The sequence below is a fragment of the Gallus gallus genome, chromosome 9, assembly GCF_016699485.2.
Source record: "Gallus gallus isolate bGalGal1 chromosome 9, bGalGal1.mat.broiler.GRCg7b, whole genome shotgun sequence".
In the NCBI taxonomy this organism is placed as follows: Eukaryota; Metazoa; Chordata; class Aves; order Galliformes; family Phasianidae; genus Gallus; species Gallus gallus.
The window spans coordinates 2,064,972-2,080,916 of record NC_052540.1 but is presented as its reverse complement, the minus strand read 5'-3'; the positions used below and the strand labels follow the sequence as shown (position 1 = coordinate 2,080,916).

At 41.3% G+C, this 15,945-nt stretch overlaps 1 protein-coding gene across 1 annotated transcript in view; it reads left to right on the top strand.

Annotated features, from left to right (window-relative positions):
• The window catches only part of ARHGEF4 (Rho guanine nucleotide exchange factor 4), a 202,418-nt gene that overhangs the window by 31,356 nt on the left and 155,117 nt on the right, over nucleotides 1-15,945 (top strand). Inside the window, exon 3 of the mRNA XM_040706022.2 lies at nucleotides 1,325-1,405. Coding sequence (XP_040561956.1) covers nucleotides 1,325-1,405 — 81 coding nt within the window. The remainder of the gene's footprint in view (nucleotides 1-1,324; nucleotides 1,406-15,945) is intronic.

The window sequence follows — 15,945 nt, the reverse complement described above, 5'->3', positions numbered from 1 at the left end:
GGTGAAGCACAAACGTGAAAGTTGCCTGTGGCCTTCACCTGGCCTCTGCCCGGTGCACTTCCCTGCATGGGGCTGATGTGCAGAACCACCTTCCACCAGAGGGCAGCTGTCAAAAGGAGCGTGATGGGCTGGCCTGGCTCAAGGTGAGACAGCAAAGAATCTGGGGCTAGTTCTTCTGCTTCTAATTTCCTCCCATTAGCCACCACCTATGGCATTATGCTTAAGGAATACTTCCCACAATGAAAGTGAAGGCAGTGTTTTTCCTATTTCCCCACAAGATCCGTCTTCATCCTTAATCTGAGCTAGACACAGTACAGTCAGTTATTTGTTACCCCAAATTACAGGAAGACGAAGCTTTAAACATCCAGTAATGCATCAAAAAGAGGAATGTGCAATCAGTGTATCCCTGAACTCCATCCTTTGCAGATCTGGCACACTTTCTGCAGTCTAAGGAGAGAAGAGCAGAGAAAGTTGGCAGCTACTGACAGAGCTCAGCACTCCATCTCCTCCCTTTATGAATGGTATAGAGCCACTTACACAAACTTTGTGTGTGGCTAGTGTCAGGCCATCAGCAGAATTGTGCAAGACAGTGGACAGCACCATTATCTATAAATGACTGTAGTCTAAGAACAAATGGGATATGGGATGAATGGGGGATGAGAAGGTAGGAGAACGACCAGTTAACCTCTAAGGCATGCAGGAGAGTGCCTGCATTAGTGCAAACGTGAGTTCCTGTCAGTCACCGGAGCTATAAACAACAGAAACTTTTCTAATTCTGGAAACTCTCAGTATTACCCTAATGAAGCCACAACTTATGCAATGGTGACTGCTGACATGAGAACAAGGGCTGCACTTTCTTTCCCTGCCAGCAGGCCTGCGGTTCTCCATAACATGGCAACACAATGGAGACACTTCGGTGCTTAGCATTGTTACTTCTTCCCCTTCTTTGTACATTGAACAGTGACAATAAAGCTAAGTAAAGCCTAAACACTGAGTAATGTTCATTCCTGTGCTGAATGAAGGTTGGAACTTGTGGAAAGCCCTTTACGTTGCATAATTAAAGACTATACTGTAAAACTTAAGGGAACTGCCTCAGAATCATACCGGTAAATCTTAATTCTGGTGGTTCTTAATGCTTGAAAGGTTGGTTTTGCAACTGGCAATCTTCCTTTAACCCTACTCTGTATGTGTCACCTTCACATGAGAAAGCATTTTCTCCCCACAGACAAGTGAATTGAAAAGCAGTAATGCTCACACCTCCTTGTTCCCTAAAGGTGAAGCGCCAACTGACTTTTTCTTTTTCTATCCCAATATCTCTGCATAGAAGAGCCATAGAAGTGCTGTAAGAACAACTGCTGGAGAAATAGAAGAGAGTCCTTCTGAGAGGAGAAAGCTCTATAACCAGGTACACACTTACTTCGTATATTTGAGCTGGAAACACGCTGTCATTCACTGTATAGATAGAGGGGCTCTTTGTAACATTCTACAGTCTGTGTTCTACCAGTTTAAAACAAAATCCAGCTTCCTTTAAGGGGAATTTTTGAGCACTGAAAGAAAATATGCAGAAAAAAACCATCTATTTCAACACTCTATGGTAGGTGCCATCTTGTAGCTCTTGCAACTGTTTAAAGAGATTTCAGGAACATCTCTTAATGCAAAACTAATTTGATAGCATAACCATTCTGCCAAGCTCAGACAATACAAGTATACAATTCTAAGTTAACTCATTCTTCTTATGCATTATAATATTAAATTGTGATAAAATTTTATTGCTGCGACACTACACTAAATATCATATACAGTATAACAGAATGCAATTGAACGATTCACTTGAAGACACTACAGGCTAACAGTAATCAGCCTTGTCTTTGTTTATACCCACTTATGTACAATAACTATAGCTAAAGAGCTCAAATGATAGAGTAAATTTTTTGCATAATTGTGAGCTGTGAAGATTTGATTATTGTTTGATTCTGCCAAACTACAGTTTCCAGAACTGAATCATTTTTCAAAGTACAGGTAACTCAGTATTTTAGACCTTTTACCTAGAGCCTTGTTTGATGCTAGTTTTATTATTTTATTACAGTAATTCGCCAGTTTTTTTGTTGTTGTTTGTTTTTTGTTTTATGTAGACCTTTTTTTTTTTTGTAGGTTAATAATGCTCTCAGAGCCCTCACATGTTTCTACTTAACTTGTGCATGCACACTGTCAGGGCTTTGAGTACCTTGCATTCTCTGTTTGTTGTTCCATTATAGCAATTTAGGGAAGCACAATTATCCTAAGGAGTTGGGAACATAGTAATAAAATGCTGTATCTAGGAAGGTCTGAGGTAGGAATAAACATCCAAGTACATGGGTGTCCAACCTTTTGTCTTGCCTGGGCTGCACTGAGTGAAGAGGCATTGTCTTGGACCACATATACATAGGTTGCCCCAAAAGTAATGCCCCTTCCTCCTATTTATTTACATGGAAACTGTAACAGATACAAAGAACACAATAACACTCTTTGATAGAGAAAATTCTCAGCTACAAAGCACTATTTTCAACAAAGGCATCACCATTAGCTCTGCATTTTTGCAAGTGATGAACAAGAGCCTGCATGTCATACTTGACAGAACCTGCACCAGCAGAGGTGAGCCATGGTCTGTGCCAACACTGCTGAAATGCACCACCCACTGCCTCACTCTGCTGACATCCACTGGTTGGTTTCCCAGAACGTTCAGTAAGCATCACTGGATGTCAGTGGGTGCAATTTTTTCTGCGTAAAAGAATTCAATTCCATACGTTTGCTCCATCCACACTTCCATGTCAGCTGCCATTCTGTCAGACTGTCCCTCTGCTGTCATCTGTCACACAGCAACAACACATAATGGGATATGGGTGGGAAGGTTCAACCACTACAACCACACCACCACCATTTGCCTCTGATGTCACAGACCAAAGCAAGCAGGAGGCATTACTTTCAGAGCAGCCCTTGTAAAATATACAAAGTAGTATATAAGTAACCAAACAAAACATTTTAGTATTTTTTATTAAAACATTAAAAAAAGAGAGAGCAACAAAAACATAAAAGTAGGGGCATGATTGACTTTGTGAAACTAACGCATTGGCCTGGCTCTTTGGCAGTAATTAAAATTCTTACTGAGCTCTCAAGGTATTCCTCAGAGATTTTAGATGAAATTTTACTCTTCCTGTACTTCATCCTTGACAGCTGCTCACAAATGTACATACTGCCAAAAAAGCTATGATGTGAATAAGGTGTGATGGTGAAGCAGAGGATATTTATCCCTCATAAGAGAGGTTTTATGAAAGTCTGGTGAAGAAGCATGATCAGATTCTTGATCTGAAGAATGCAACTCAAGAATTTATTTCCTTTCATTTATTTCCTCCATCTGAGGTCTAAAACCCATATTTCTAACTCTTCGGAAGAGTACTCTTCACCTCATATCTCAGTGATGTGTTGAATTATTTTGTGGTGGGAATATTTTTGTGCTGTCCCACTGAAACTCTTCTGACCTACATATTGCAATAAAAGATCAACTGAAGTGAGAAAGGACAAAATAGAACATAATTCTTCAGTGGTTAGGACCTTGAGTGTGGAGGTTGTACGGACTTGGGATAGCTACAGCACAGCTTGCGTCTGCTCAGTTGTTTTACTTCATTACTCAAAAGCGTGTTCTGGTGTCTCCTATCTTGTGTCTTCTGTTTCTTTTTTATTGCATTTCCATTCTTTCCAAAGTCACGAAGCATCTCAGTTCCTTCTGACTTCTGTCTACCTGCTGCCAAAAGTGTTCCATATGAGCCAGACTTCCTAGATATTAAAGTGACTTACAAGGACATCTTACTATATTGTTTTGTATATCTAATTTGCAGTAAGTGAAATTCATAGCAAACCAAGCTGCAATAAAATGGGCAGTGGAAGTGTGACTGTGAAAGTACCTGGCCAGTGAAACTTCTCTCTGTTAAGTTACCTTCCTTCTGCTGTCTGTTCATGGAGGAGTTTACAACTCATTTTGTTGCACGTTTCTTCCATAACTAAAACTGTATCACCATGTAAGGTAAATCTTACTGTGTGCTTGTGTTGGGTTCTAAGTGGCAGTCTTGATGAGGCATGAGTTGAGAAGAAGCCCAGTTTCAAACACAGTTAAAAATGAAAAATATACCAGTCTGCTCAATTCCAAATAAGGTTAAGAGGAAAGCTTGCTAGCCATGACCATCGTTTGCCTGTTTGCAGCTTGTGTCTTCTTCTAGGAGGTACCAGTATAAAGTGATTGGTATGCAGTGTCTTAATTCAAGTGTAATTTAAACAGCATGTAGTTTTATATGTGATTAACTATGTGTGAAATACCCTGCAAAACTCTGTAATTCAGTGCTGCAAAAGCATAAATATATCCCTTTCCCTGTGTTCTCCTGACAAGAACATCAGACAGCACCCTGTACATGCTTGCTTTTGAATAGGCAGAATGGTAAAACTGGTTTCATAGAGTTCTTCTCTGAGAAAATGCCATTCATCAAACATCCTGAATATTAAATCTCTCTGCTTGCTCCCTAGAAAATTAAGCAGTAAAACAAGCCTAACAGTACGTTAAACCTGTTGTAGAATGCTTACAACTGAAAATGAGTTGACTGCTTATGAGAAGGATTGAAAGTGCAATATTTTTCATATAATTAAGTCTTTTCTACTTGCTTATATCACGGGAGCCAATGATTCTTTCTTATTGGAAAGACATAGCGAGTATTTGGAAAGATGTGGACCACAGTGCTTGCAACACTGAACAGCTGCAGCTCACCTCCTTCACTTGATCAGGAAGGTGCCTGACTTACAAGCAAGTTCTCGTCTTGCAAACAGTATTGAGAATCCCTTGAGATCAAATGATACCTCTGATATCCGAAGGACGTAGTTTTCCTGGTAAAAGCCGCACGTCGTATCTTAATTCTAAACACTCTATGAATCCTGGCCCCAATTCAGAAATAAGATACTATAAACAAACTGTGAAATGGCAGCTGAAATGATAGGTCTCTTGGTATAGATTTAAGAGCCTGCTCTTAGTATTCATGTTTGAAATTTTTTTGAGATTTGAATGTCTCTAGAAATTCATCTCCTTCCAAGAAGACACTAGGCATTAATTTGAACCCACCCACCAATGGGTATTTATGTTTTACCAAAGTTAGGGGTTATATGGAAACTATTCTTTAATATGCAGGGCTCCCTATGCAAGAAAATTATACTGGGGTAATGCTTATTATCTGAGAAATCTATATGAAACCATATAAGTTATCTAGCTATCCCCTTCACTCATTTGCAGGAAATGGGAGATATGGGTTTCAGCAATAGCTGCTGCGAAGTATGAGATGTTGCAAATAGGCTCATGTGATACAGAAGAGGTTGTGGAGGAAATCAGATTGTTTTTCAGTCCTCATTTTCCAAAGGGTTGTTCAAGTGGATATTAATTACAGAACATAGGATCCCTGGAAGTAGAAGCATAAGTCCTCTTGCTTGAGAGAAGGCTTGCAGAGAGTTAAAATGAAGGTAAATCAGTCTTCTGTGTGGCTTGAACTAATGGGAGGAAAACAAAAGGCCTTAGAGAAAGCTGTGTTGTGGTATAGAGGTGTAATACAGACAGCCTTCCTGCTGCTCTTACATTGCCTTCATTAAGAACAGGTGTATTGAGTTACTTGGGGATACTACCTAGGTGGAGATACAGTTGCTTGAAGTTTTCAAACCCGTTAGTAGATTTAGAACAAGGAAAAGCTCTCCAGAGCTAAAATGGATTTGCTTAGCTGAGGAAGATATCCTAGCATTAGATGATTGGAAGGTAATTAATTTAATGACAGTTAGATAACGCAGCTATTTTGGAGATGGATGTATGACCTTCATCAGTTTTCAAACCAGAATCAGATTTCCGAGTTTGAAATGGATGAATCTAGAATTCTGTTACTCCTGGATGAGTTAGGCAAATTACATGAAAGCGTTTCTTTTCTGCTGTGCAGTAGTTCAGCACGATGGTTGGTTAGAAGAATTTTAAAGAATTACCAGTAAAACAAACTTTAAGAATTGAGATAGTGTTGGCAACGCATGAAGCAGCATTCTGCTTTCCTAATGTATCTATACTGTCTCATGAAGAGTAAACTCAAGTAACCTTCTGCTTGTAGAAGAGCTTGCTGGGGTGAGATTTTCCCCCCAAAAACAGCACACAGGGAAAGAAAGCAATAAAATATTGTGAACATAAATATTGCTCTGAAGAAGTGATGGGAAATGGAGAGTATGGCAAATGGGAGGTTGGCTTCTTTCCGTGACTGTGGGTTTCACTGTCTTGGAGCTGTGCAACTAGTTTTATGTGCATGGGGCAGATGGGATATGACAGGCTTAATCTTGTTTTTCTTGTTGGTGACTCACCTGAGCTTTAGTGCATGTGATTTGAAACCCAGTGATTAAACTGCAAGGACTGGAAGGACAGAAGGAATGCCATGTCCTGTCAGGGGAGTGCAGTTTCCAGCATGGTTTGCTATACCAACAGCTGACAGCCTGAGCCAACCGTGATCTTCTGATTTGGGATTTTCAGCAAGCATATGAGTGTTTTGCCAAAGTCTTTTTAGAGTGCATTATACTATGTAGGAAAGAACACACTTTGTGGAGAACCAAAGAGAGCATCTGACAACCTGTTAAACTTGTAGCTAACCTTGAATGACTCAGAAAAATGGTTCATGTCCTGCTCTGATCGACTGTGAAATCACAGACAATCAAACTGTCTTTCGGTCTGATTACTAATGTCAGACATACACACAGAGATTGGGATTCAGCGACTTCATCCCAGTTTGAAACATTTCCCATTCTCTCCTGAACTGCACTTCCCTTCAATATTTTTCCTTTTCTACATCCTTCTTCCTTTTACTGCTGATCAGAAAGAGGTTTCTCTGAGTATTCAAAGATAATTATGAAAGGAATTCCTACTCAAAAGAGCCGACTCTATCATGGAGAAGTGAAAAACAGAGAACCAGTAAATCACATAGATGATACAACACTGCAGGAAAAACACATACAGGAGGACAGATGTAGAGTATAGATGTTTGAGATAGTATAGAATATGTATGCCGTGATTTCCTGGGAGAAGGAATGCTGCCAGACCAACAAGGCAGTAAGAAGGAAAGCAAATTAGTCACAATTTTTTATTTTAAATGCAGAGAAAAATTGTTTCTTATGCCTGTATATACAGTACTTCGACCTGTGTGCTTATAGATCTGAGGAGCTGACCTGCATTTAATATTTGTCACTATGAAGTGCAGCAATATATGACAATGACGGCATAATTTGGAACTGTACAAGCAATTGTGCATCATATTGCCATTGTCTATGTATATACAATCTAATTGTTTCTGCTACAAGTGAAAACATACTGTGCTAACAACGCCTTGGCTGAAAACATGTTGGTTATCAAGAACAACATTTGGATGTTAATCAAAGGAGTAATTGTACAAAGAGTACAAGTACTTTGTTTTTTAATCAGTTTTGATGTTATTCTTGAATGAAGAACAAATTCTGTCTCAGATAACTAACCTCGTGATATTACCTGCTTGGGAAAAAAGCTCTAGACTTTCTCACTCCCCAGTGATTAGCTGTGGGATCAGAGAAAAAGACAGTAATGTGGGGAAACTTCTCTGTTGTGTGTGCACTATTTATTCCTGGAATGGTTTCCTGAGAGCCTTTTCTCCAGACACACCTCTCCATAAAGCAGCCTGCCTCTATCACTCACAATAAACGTACAGGATTAGAAATCTGAATGTCATGAGCCTTTGAAGTAGTATCATTGTCCTAACTGGAATCCATCACTCAATTAAAAAGTGTTGTCCTATCCTCCATCTTATCAGATCTCCCCAAAGGCCTGTTTTTCTTGGTTCCAGTAGTCAGGCCCTTAAAGTGGGATTCCATACTAGAGAAAGACTCTGACCTAATAACAGTCTTTTAATAGCCTCGATATTGGCCGTTTTAATTTTGTGTCTCTCATCAGATGGGTAATATGTAGAGCTGGTTCATATCTCTTTCTGTCCATCTACCTCGTGTCTTGGCACTGTAGCATTAGCTCTTTGTTTGCTATCACTGTATCACATCCTACTGTGGGTGCCATCAGCTTCTGTGCATTTGGGACTTGCTGATGCAAAGAGAAGAAAGTGGATTTTACGTACATTGAGAGTGATGTGCTGTATTCTCATTTAAACCACTGTAATGTTACCAACTACGCAGAGGAGCTATTAACAACAAACTTGAATAATGATAATTGTCTTGATAATGGTTATAACTTTGAGACAATTTTCACGAGTTTCTGAATAAGTTTGAGAAGAAAATAGGATAACTCTACTTCATTACAACCTGCCATTTTCCTCATCTGCCTGTGATGCCACCACTTTGCCGTCCATCTGCCCAGGAGATAATGGGGAATGGTAGCAGGAGAAATCAGTCTCAAATCTAGCTAACTTAATACCAGTAGGACTTCCCTCAAAGCAAAGGAAAAATTCATAGAAAGTTACTTTTGCACTGCAATTTCCATTTATTTCTGTTGTACTGAGCATATCTGAGCATGGAGCTGTATTCTGGAACTTCAGTACTTTCTCTGCTCAAGACTTTCTCAGGAACCAGTAATTTTTTTTCCAGGAATTCTGCTTGGAATGAATCTCACAAGGCTTTGTTACAGTCAAAGGTAACTACCTCCCAGTTATTTTTAGTTCTTTGCTCCGTGGGATTTTTAAGTGAATATGAGTGAGGTATGTTTTAGACCACAGCAATAGCTCCCTGCTGAACTAAGTTAGCAGGCATCTAACTCCATATTACTTCTGGCTCCAGTTTTGAAGAGTATCTTGGAGATTTAACCAGCTCTGAATTGACTTTGCAAGGTTGCTGTATCTCACAGTCTGGGCACATTGAATCGAGGTGTCAAACTGGAGCAAAAATATCTTGGTCAGCCTGTGGGTATGGGACTGAGCATGTGGTGACAGCAGTGACCTTCCTGCTGCCCATGGCAGCACCAGCAACTCCCAGTGTATGAGTGAGAGAGACCAATATGGGTTCCTTTACACATTTGTAACTTCCCTTCGTAGTTAGATCCATGGCTTTTAATGCTCACATTTTATTATGTTTCTTTACAGTCTTGTAATTAAAGCAACTTCTTCAACTGCCCTATTGTGTAAAGCAGACTTGACAAATTCTAACTTTGCTGCTGTGTGCTAAAGTGAGTAAGCAATAGAATTTTGTTAGGCAATGGTGGCCAGAGTTAATGCATGGAGATTTCTGGCTTAGTTCAGCTGAGGCAGCAGTAAAGCACAGAAACAACCATCTCAGCTCCTAAAGGTGTGATTTCTCATTATAAACCCAGAGTCTTTTGCCTTCTATAAAGACAGAAAACTCACATCACAGGAGGGAAATTTGAGAGGATTCAAAGAGTACTTGAACCAACATGTTAGGATGAATCAAGAGGTATCTTTTTAGAATAATGGCAACCAAATGAACCGCCTAAGGGCAGATAAGCAATTACACAGTAGATGAAAGTGTCTGACACGATCATTCAGAAATCAGAAGACCTGTTTGGTCACATGGGCCATCTTGCTCAGGAAGTTAGTGATGGCTGCGTGCAGCATGTCCCTTACTGCCCACCCCAGGGTGACAGCTTAAAGTCTGCATTGATGGAGCTTGTTGTTTCCAATTGCAGCATTTCAGAACACGATTTCACCGAACCATATTAAATGCCATATTTAATAGTGGACATTTTTCTCTTTACCGGAATGAAAATAATGAAATCTCTAGGCTTTGTAACAACATAGGACAAAAAAAGTCATTGCGTAATCACCACAATGAACCACCATCCCTTTCCTTGAAAGTCAGGCGTTGCTCCTTGGAGGAGCCTTACAAAACCATGTGATGCTCTCAGGAAAGGCAGGAGGGCAGGCCCAGTCCCCATCCCCACCTCGTGTTGTCCAGTGCACACAGGGCTTCTTATGTTTGAGCTCTGCAGCCATAAAGCTGGAATGATATCAGCTAATTTTCTAATGTTTTGTTGTTTTGGAAGCCAACACAACGGAATCTGTGTAATACCCACTTATATTGAGCTAACCCTGCAGAATGGTACATGAACCAGTCAAGACAGTTGGAATCACAGGAAGGAAAGCTTTCTACTCCTACATCAGTGGTGTTTCAGTGCTGTTTGTCTGCCTTTAGAGAGTCCTGGTCTCAATGCTCTGCAGGGTTTTGGTACCTAACTTCAGTCTGGGGGCTGTGGCTCAGCCACGCCACGCTGCCAGCTCTGCTGAAGGCAGTGTCTCTATGCTTGGGACTTTCTGTAATTGTACTGTTATCTTTAAAGCATTGCAGGATTAGGGGAATACATACAGTTTGCATGTCCTGCTTGGTGAAGCAGGTTGAAATAAACCAGTCCAAGAAATGTAACAGTCTCTGAGAAACAGCTCTGAGCCGATTTACAGGAATCTGGTGAAAAGGTCAAACGTCCTATTCCCAGCCCACAGACACGTGAAGTGTGGAAGGACAGCATGAGAGCTGGGCAGCATTTGTCTCCAGTTTTAACCATAATTTCAGAAACTGAAAGAGGAGTCGAGCTCTTGGGTCTCCCCCTGGGTGGTGGGAATGATACACTCCCAGTGTGCTGCTTGCAACACAGGCAGTTCTGCAGAAACAGAAAGATAGCAGATAAAAATCTGGCCTTTGACTTGCATAGGTTGGTTCTTACTAAAAAGCCTTCTCTCAGATGTGAATAAGGCTTTATTTTCCTCTGTAAAAAAATAAATGCCAAAGAAGCTCAGGGCTGGACCACCCCAGTGGCAATTCCCTCTGCCCCAGCCAGGGTCTGGTAGGGCCCCCCTGGCCCCATGCTTGCTGCAGCAGGGAGTAGGACAGCAGGCCTGCTTGGGATGTGCAGTGTACAGGGAAGGCTGTAACAGCAGTCAGTCATCCTTAAAAATAACCTGAACTTCAGAGTTAACAAATAAAAGCATTGCAAGCGCTCAAGCCATTCCCCTCATAGAACATTCATAAAAATATTACACATATATGCATAGTCTGTAATATTGATGTATATACACATCTTTTAAAACCAAGATTTAAGGAGTGCGTGTTTTTATCCATGAAGTCCTGTGAAAATAGCAGGACTGAATTTCACCAAAGCAGTACTGCTAATGGGCAAATCAAACCACAGACTACACTGCATTTGGAGCCTTATGTTGTAATTTAAGAATTATTGGCCTGGATTAAAACAAGTTTGGTGTGCCCTTCCTTGTGACTGTGTGTACCTAACTGATGCTGCTCCCACAAGGGCAGAAAAGTCTGTGCGTGTTAAAATACAACTTCCTCCTCTGGAGTGTTTGATTTATGCATAGGTTTCTGATTTGTACATACTACCCAAACAATAGTATTTCCATTTGAAACGGGCTGGCAAGAAGGGCTGCTGGAAGCTGCAGGGATGGTTGCAGTACTGCAGTGGCAGGCTGTGCCTGACTGCTGGTGAGGTGTGCACTGATCCAGCTCTGAGAACCTGCTGCATTCCAGGGTTGCTGTCTTTAATTCTAAGTCTGCTGTGAGCAGTCTACTTGTAAGCCTCTGTCCTGGCAGATGTTGACAGGTTTTTGCTATGTGGCATAAACTGCATCTTTGTGTTGCTAAATGTTAATCTTTAAGGGACTTTAACGTTAAGTGAGAAAGAAGAAACGGGCATTTTCTTTACTCTCCTGCTTTTTCAAAGAGTTTTCTGCAGCTTGCCCTCACCTTAAAGACAGTACCCAGAAAGCTCATGCTGTGGGAGCTTTTGCTTTTAAATGCTGCAGCACGCATAATGCTCGCTGACTGAACTTGCAGTTGGCAAATCAAAAGCTGGGGGGGATGTACGGGAACATGTGCTGTCTTTTGTAGTTCCAGTTCTTTTAGAAGCACTCACAAATAGCTTTAGTTTCTTTAGCAAACACAATGGCATCATTCTGGGCATGCCTAGTAGAAGTGTTCTGGGGCTAGTAAACTGTGAACAAACCTGTTTGCATTGCTGTACTGTACAGCGCGGCACAGATAAGCCCTAATTGTTATGCAACTCCTTAGCATAAGCTCCTGGCATGGCTCATATGCTTCTCTTGTACTAAGACCGTCCAAAATAGCAACAAGAAAGCATGTAACTAAAGACATAGCAGGAGTGTAGGAATTCACCCAGGCCTTCAATGTCCTAAAGATTGAACAATTCCTCATTTTAAACCTTCCAAAATGCTAAGCATTATGTATTTTCTTCGGAGCTTCTTCAAGGTAAGCAATTTCAAACTTTTCCTAAGTGTGGGAGTTTGTTTGGCTTAGTTTTGTTTTGGCAGGAGAGAAACTTAGATACGAAGTCTTTGTATGGGAATGTAGAAAGCAGTTTTCCTGAGAACCGGTGCCCATGAAGTGAATGTACTCACCAGGTTTGCCATTTGCCTGCTATGTTAACATTTGTTTTGTAGAAAGCGGTTACTTTCTGCTAGAATAAAAAGGAAACCCTTTTTACATCCTGGTTTTATGTTGGGAGATTGTTGCATGATGAAACCTATAAAGCTTATGGTGTAACAGCAGTAAGCAGGGAGTTGTTAGTAGTAACAGATTCATGTTGTGAGGCAAAATGAAATTGTCATTCACTGTTATTATGTTTTCCTGAAGCGTTTGTTGTATTTCAAGCATGCCAGATCAAGCAATTGAATGCTACTATTGTTGCAAACATTTAAGGTAGAAAATGCATTACAGGATGTTGCACATAACTATAAATATCTGCTTCACATTAAAACATCCCGATCAAAAATCTGAGCTTCACTGCAACTCCGTGAGACAGTTTCCTTTCCTGTGAATGCAATAAATTCTGCAGCTCAGGGACCTGCCTCTGCCTGCTGTTAGTCCAAGGTGGTTGGCTGAGCTGTGGGCACGGCGGTGGCTGCCGCCCCGCTCACCATTATGGCTCAGCAGTGCCACGAGCGCGTGGCAGCTCCCACTGGAAGCATGCACCAGGAATGACATGTCCAGTTGACTTGGAGAAGTGTGGATCAAAGGAACTGAAAGTTTAATTGGATTAGCAAATATTGGATTATTCTGCCATCTACAATATTAGAATTTTAAGTGCAACAGACATTATGCTGACTTAGAAGGAAAATACTTAAGGAATAGAATAATTACAATCAGCTGAGTTCCCCACTTACCATTACGTTGTCACAAATTTTCATGCTAAACTAATTCTTGGTAAAGTATGCTGCAGGATTGCAGCCACTACTGCAAAGTCAGCAGGAAAGCTCAGCCCAGAGTTCCTCTGTAAAAACCAATTGCCCTTTAGTGAGAAAAGCTACAGTCAGCACTTGCTAATTGTACCTGGTTCATAAAAAAAAACAGACTCTTCTAAGCCAAATGTAGGCCATATTTTTGTCAGCCTTCAGTAGGGGGACTGCGAGGAGCTGATCTTGAAAATTGCATTGAAAATAGCATTGAAAATAACAGTTGCATTGAAAATATCCACCTTGCTTTCCCTCAATTACTTCGATACTTCAAGTGCTGCATGCTTTGAGAGGTGGAAATGAGGGACAGAAAAGTACAATGGGAAAGTTTTTCTCCATTTCTGGGCTGTAGCTATTGACTTGTTGTACTGGTAGTGCTGTTTTATCACACGACAAACCCACGGCTTTGAAAAACTTCAGCATAAAACACGCTGCTAAAGTGTATGTAAATAACTTTAAGGTGCGAGAGTGTATGCTTCTTAGTACTTTAGTACTTGAAAGAGACTTTGTTGTTTTTATTTATTTATTTACATATAGATGAGACCTCTACAGTAAGGCACCAGAGCTTTAAAAAACAGGGCTGACTAAACAGAGTGGTAACTGTCATCTATGTTACGTTGGTTGCTGGACCCATTCTGAGGACGATCTTTTAGTAACAGCCTCGTACTGGCTCACTTGGTTTCAGTTTGAGACTGACACAGGTCAGTATATATGGACAGGTTTCATTTTGCGTTCATTGACTTAAATGTGCCAGCTAAGTCTGTAAGACTTTTTCCAGAATGGAAGTCAGATTGAGTCTGTTTTAATTGCAGCTTCTTCTTCTCCTTCTTCTCCTTCGTCTTCTCCTCCTTCTTCTTCTCTTTCTTTTTCTGTGAAGTTTTTATGGAGTAGAGAGCCTGTAACTGAAGCTGATCGAGACACAGTCTATGTGTTGCAGTGTTTTACTTGCCCTGTGCACCACACTGCACTCTGACATTCTTATAATTTGTTAAAATGCCCCCAAATAGCTTGAAATGCAGTTTTGAGGTCTTTGCCATCTTCTTTAGTATGATTTGATCCCCTAAGATTCCTACATCCATGGCCAGGAACTTGAGAGGTACCACCTTCTCCTGACTGGAAGGAAGAAATAGCTTAGGCCGAACAGCTGATAGCCTGCCCTCAGCTTTGTGATAAATGGAAAGGCTCACTGTGGTGACACCGGTTCTCCTCTGGGCTGCATCAGGTGCTGCTGCTGGTGGCAGAAGCAGGAGGAGATGGGAAGAGTGCAAACCTGCAGCTGCAGCTGTAGGAGGGGCTGCACCCCTGGCTGCCTTCGTTGGGCTCAGCTGGGAGGTTTCCTTGTTAACGCTCTAAAGCACTGCAGGATCTTCAGCTGCTTGTTGGAGCAGCCTCCTGGCATGGCTTCTTCAGAGGAGCTGTGGACCAGCAAAAGGTCGAACTCTGATGTGACACCATCATTAGCTGTTAGCCAAACGCCCAGTCCTAACTTTTCATTCTTGCCCTTTCTAGAGGTGAAATACTTGAAGCTGTGCCTGGAAGGGAAGCTGTACAAACAGAACTAGAGGCCATCCTGCTTTGCCTCAAGTTCACCGTCCCGGGTTAATTGAACTGTAGCATCCATGTCCTTCACACACAGGCACCTGCACAATGTTTAAAGTGTGCAGTGCCTGTGTTTCTGTCAGGCCTGCAACAGGTTCACAGGGGTAGGATTTTGCCAGGTCCTGCTGTGACAGCATCACTGCTCTCTGCCTGCTCAGAGCAGACACGAAGTTGCACACACATCTGATCTTCTGGAGCTGTGTTGGCACTGACACGCTGGTCTATCTTGGCCAATCAAGATTTTTATCTCCCATAAGAATCCCTTTAAGGGCTTATTATGTTTATTTTTGGTTCTGCCAACAGAAATGGAAAAACATATTGAGGTTGATACAGACACACAACTGCATTGGCTTCAGCAGCTGTTTTTGTTTCTTTTTTTTTTTCTTCTGCTAATTTAAATAATATTTTCATTAAAATATTCTGCATATCTGTACTCTTGACTTGGTGTGAAAACATGAAATTTTCATGGAAAACATCGAAATGTAACTTCTTATTGAATGAAAACTCAGAACTGTCTCAGATGATCCGTATTTGATCAGTTTTTGTGAGGTTCAGTAGTACAGTTTGCAGAAGTATATTATTGTTTTCCTCAACTGCAAAACCAGAAGATGCAGATTAGTACTGCTGTGTTTTATGACAACCACAATAATCATCACGCTTTCACTGATGGCACAGAGCATTTCAAAACAAGCAGCCTGTTGCAGTTATTTTCAATTCTCATCTAATACCACCGGTACAGCGATAAACAAGGCACGGATGCAGATCTGCCACTAATACCTTTAATGCCTCTAAAATAGTACGCCTATTGTTCTCTGCAGAGCAAAGCTCCAGACCACTAATACCAGCTAAACAATTCCTGGCCACTTGGAAAGGCCCGTGTCTGCCTGAGCAGTGATCGCTGCCTCGCCAGGCGCAGGCAGGGCTGTCGGGAGCTCTGCTGCTCTCCTAAGAACTGTCAGAGCACCGCTCTGGCATTTCTGCTCCATGCAGAGACAATGGCAAGGTTGTGACAGCATGCTCTTTTCCCAGGTAGTGTGTTTTGGGCAGGCCTGTGGGTGAGTAGGGATGGTGCTGGCAGAGA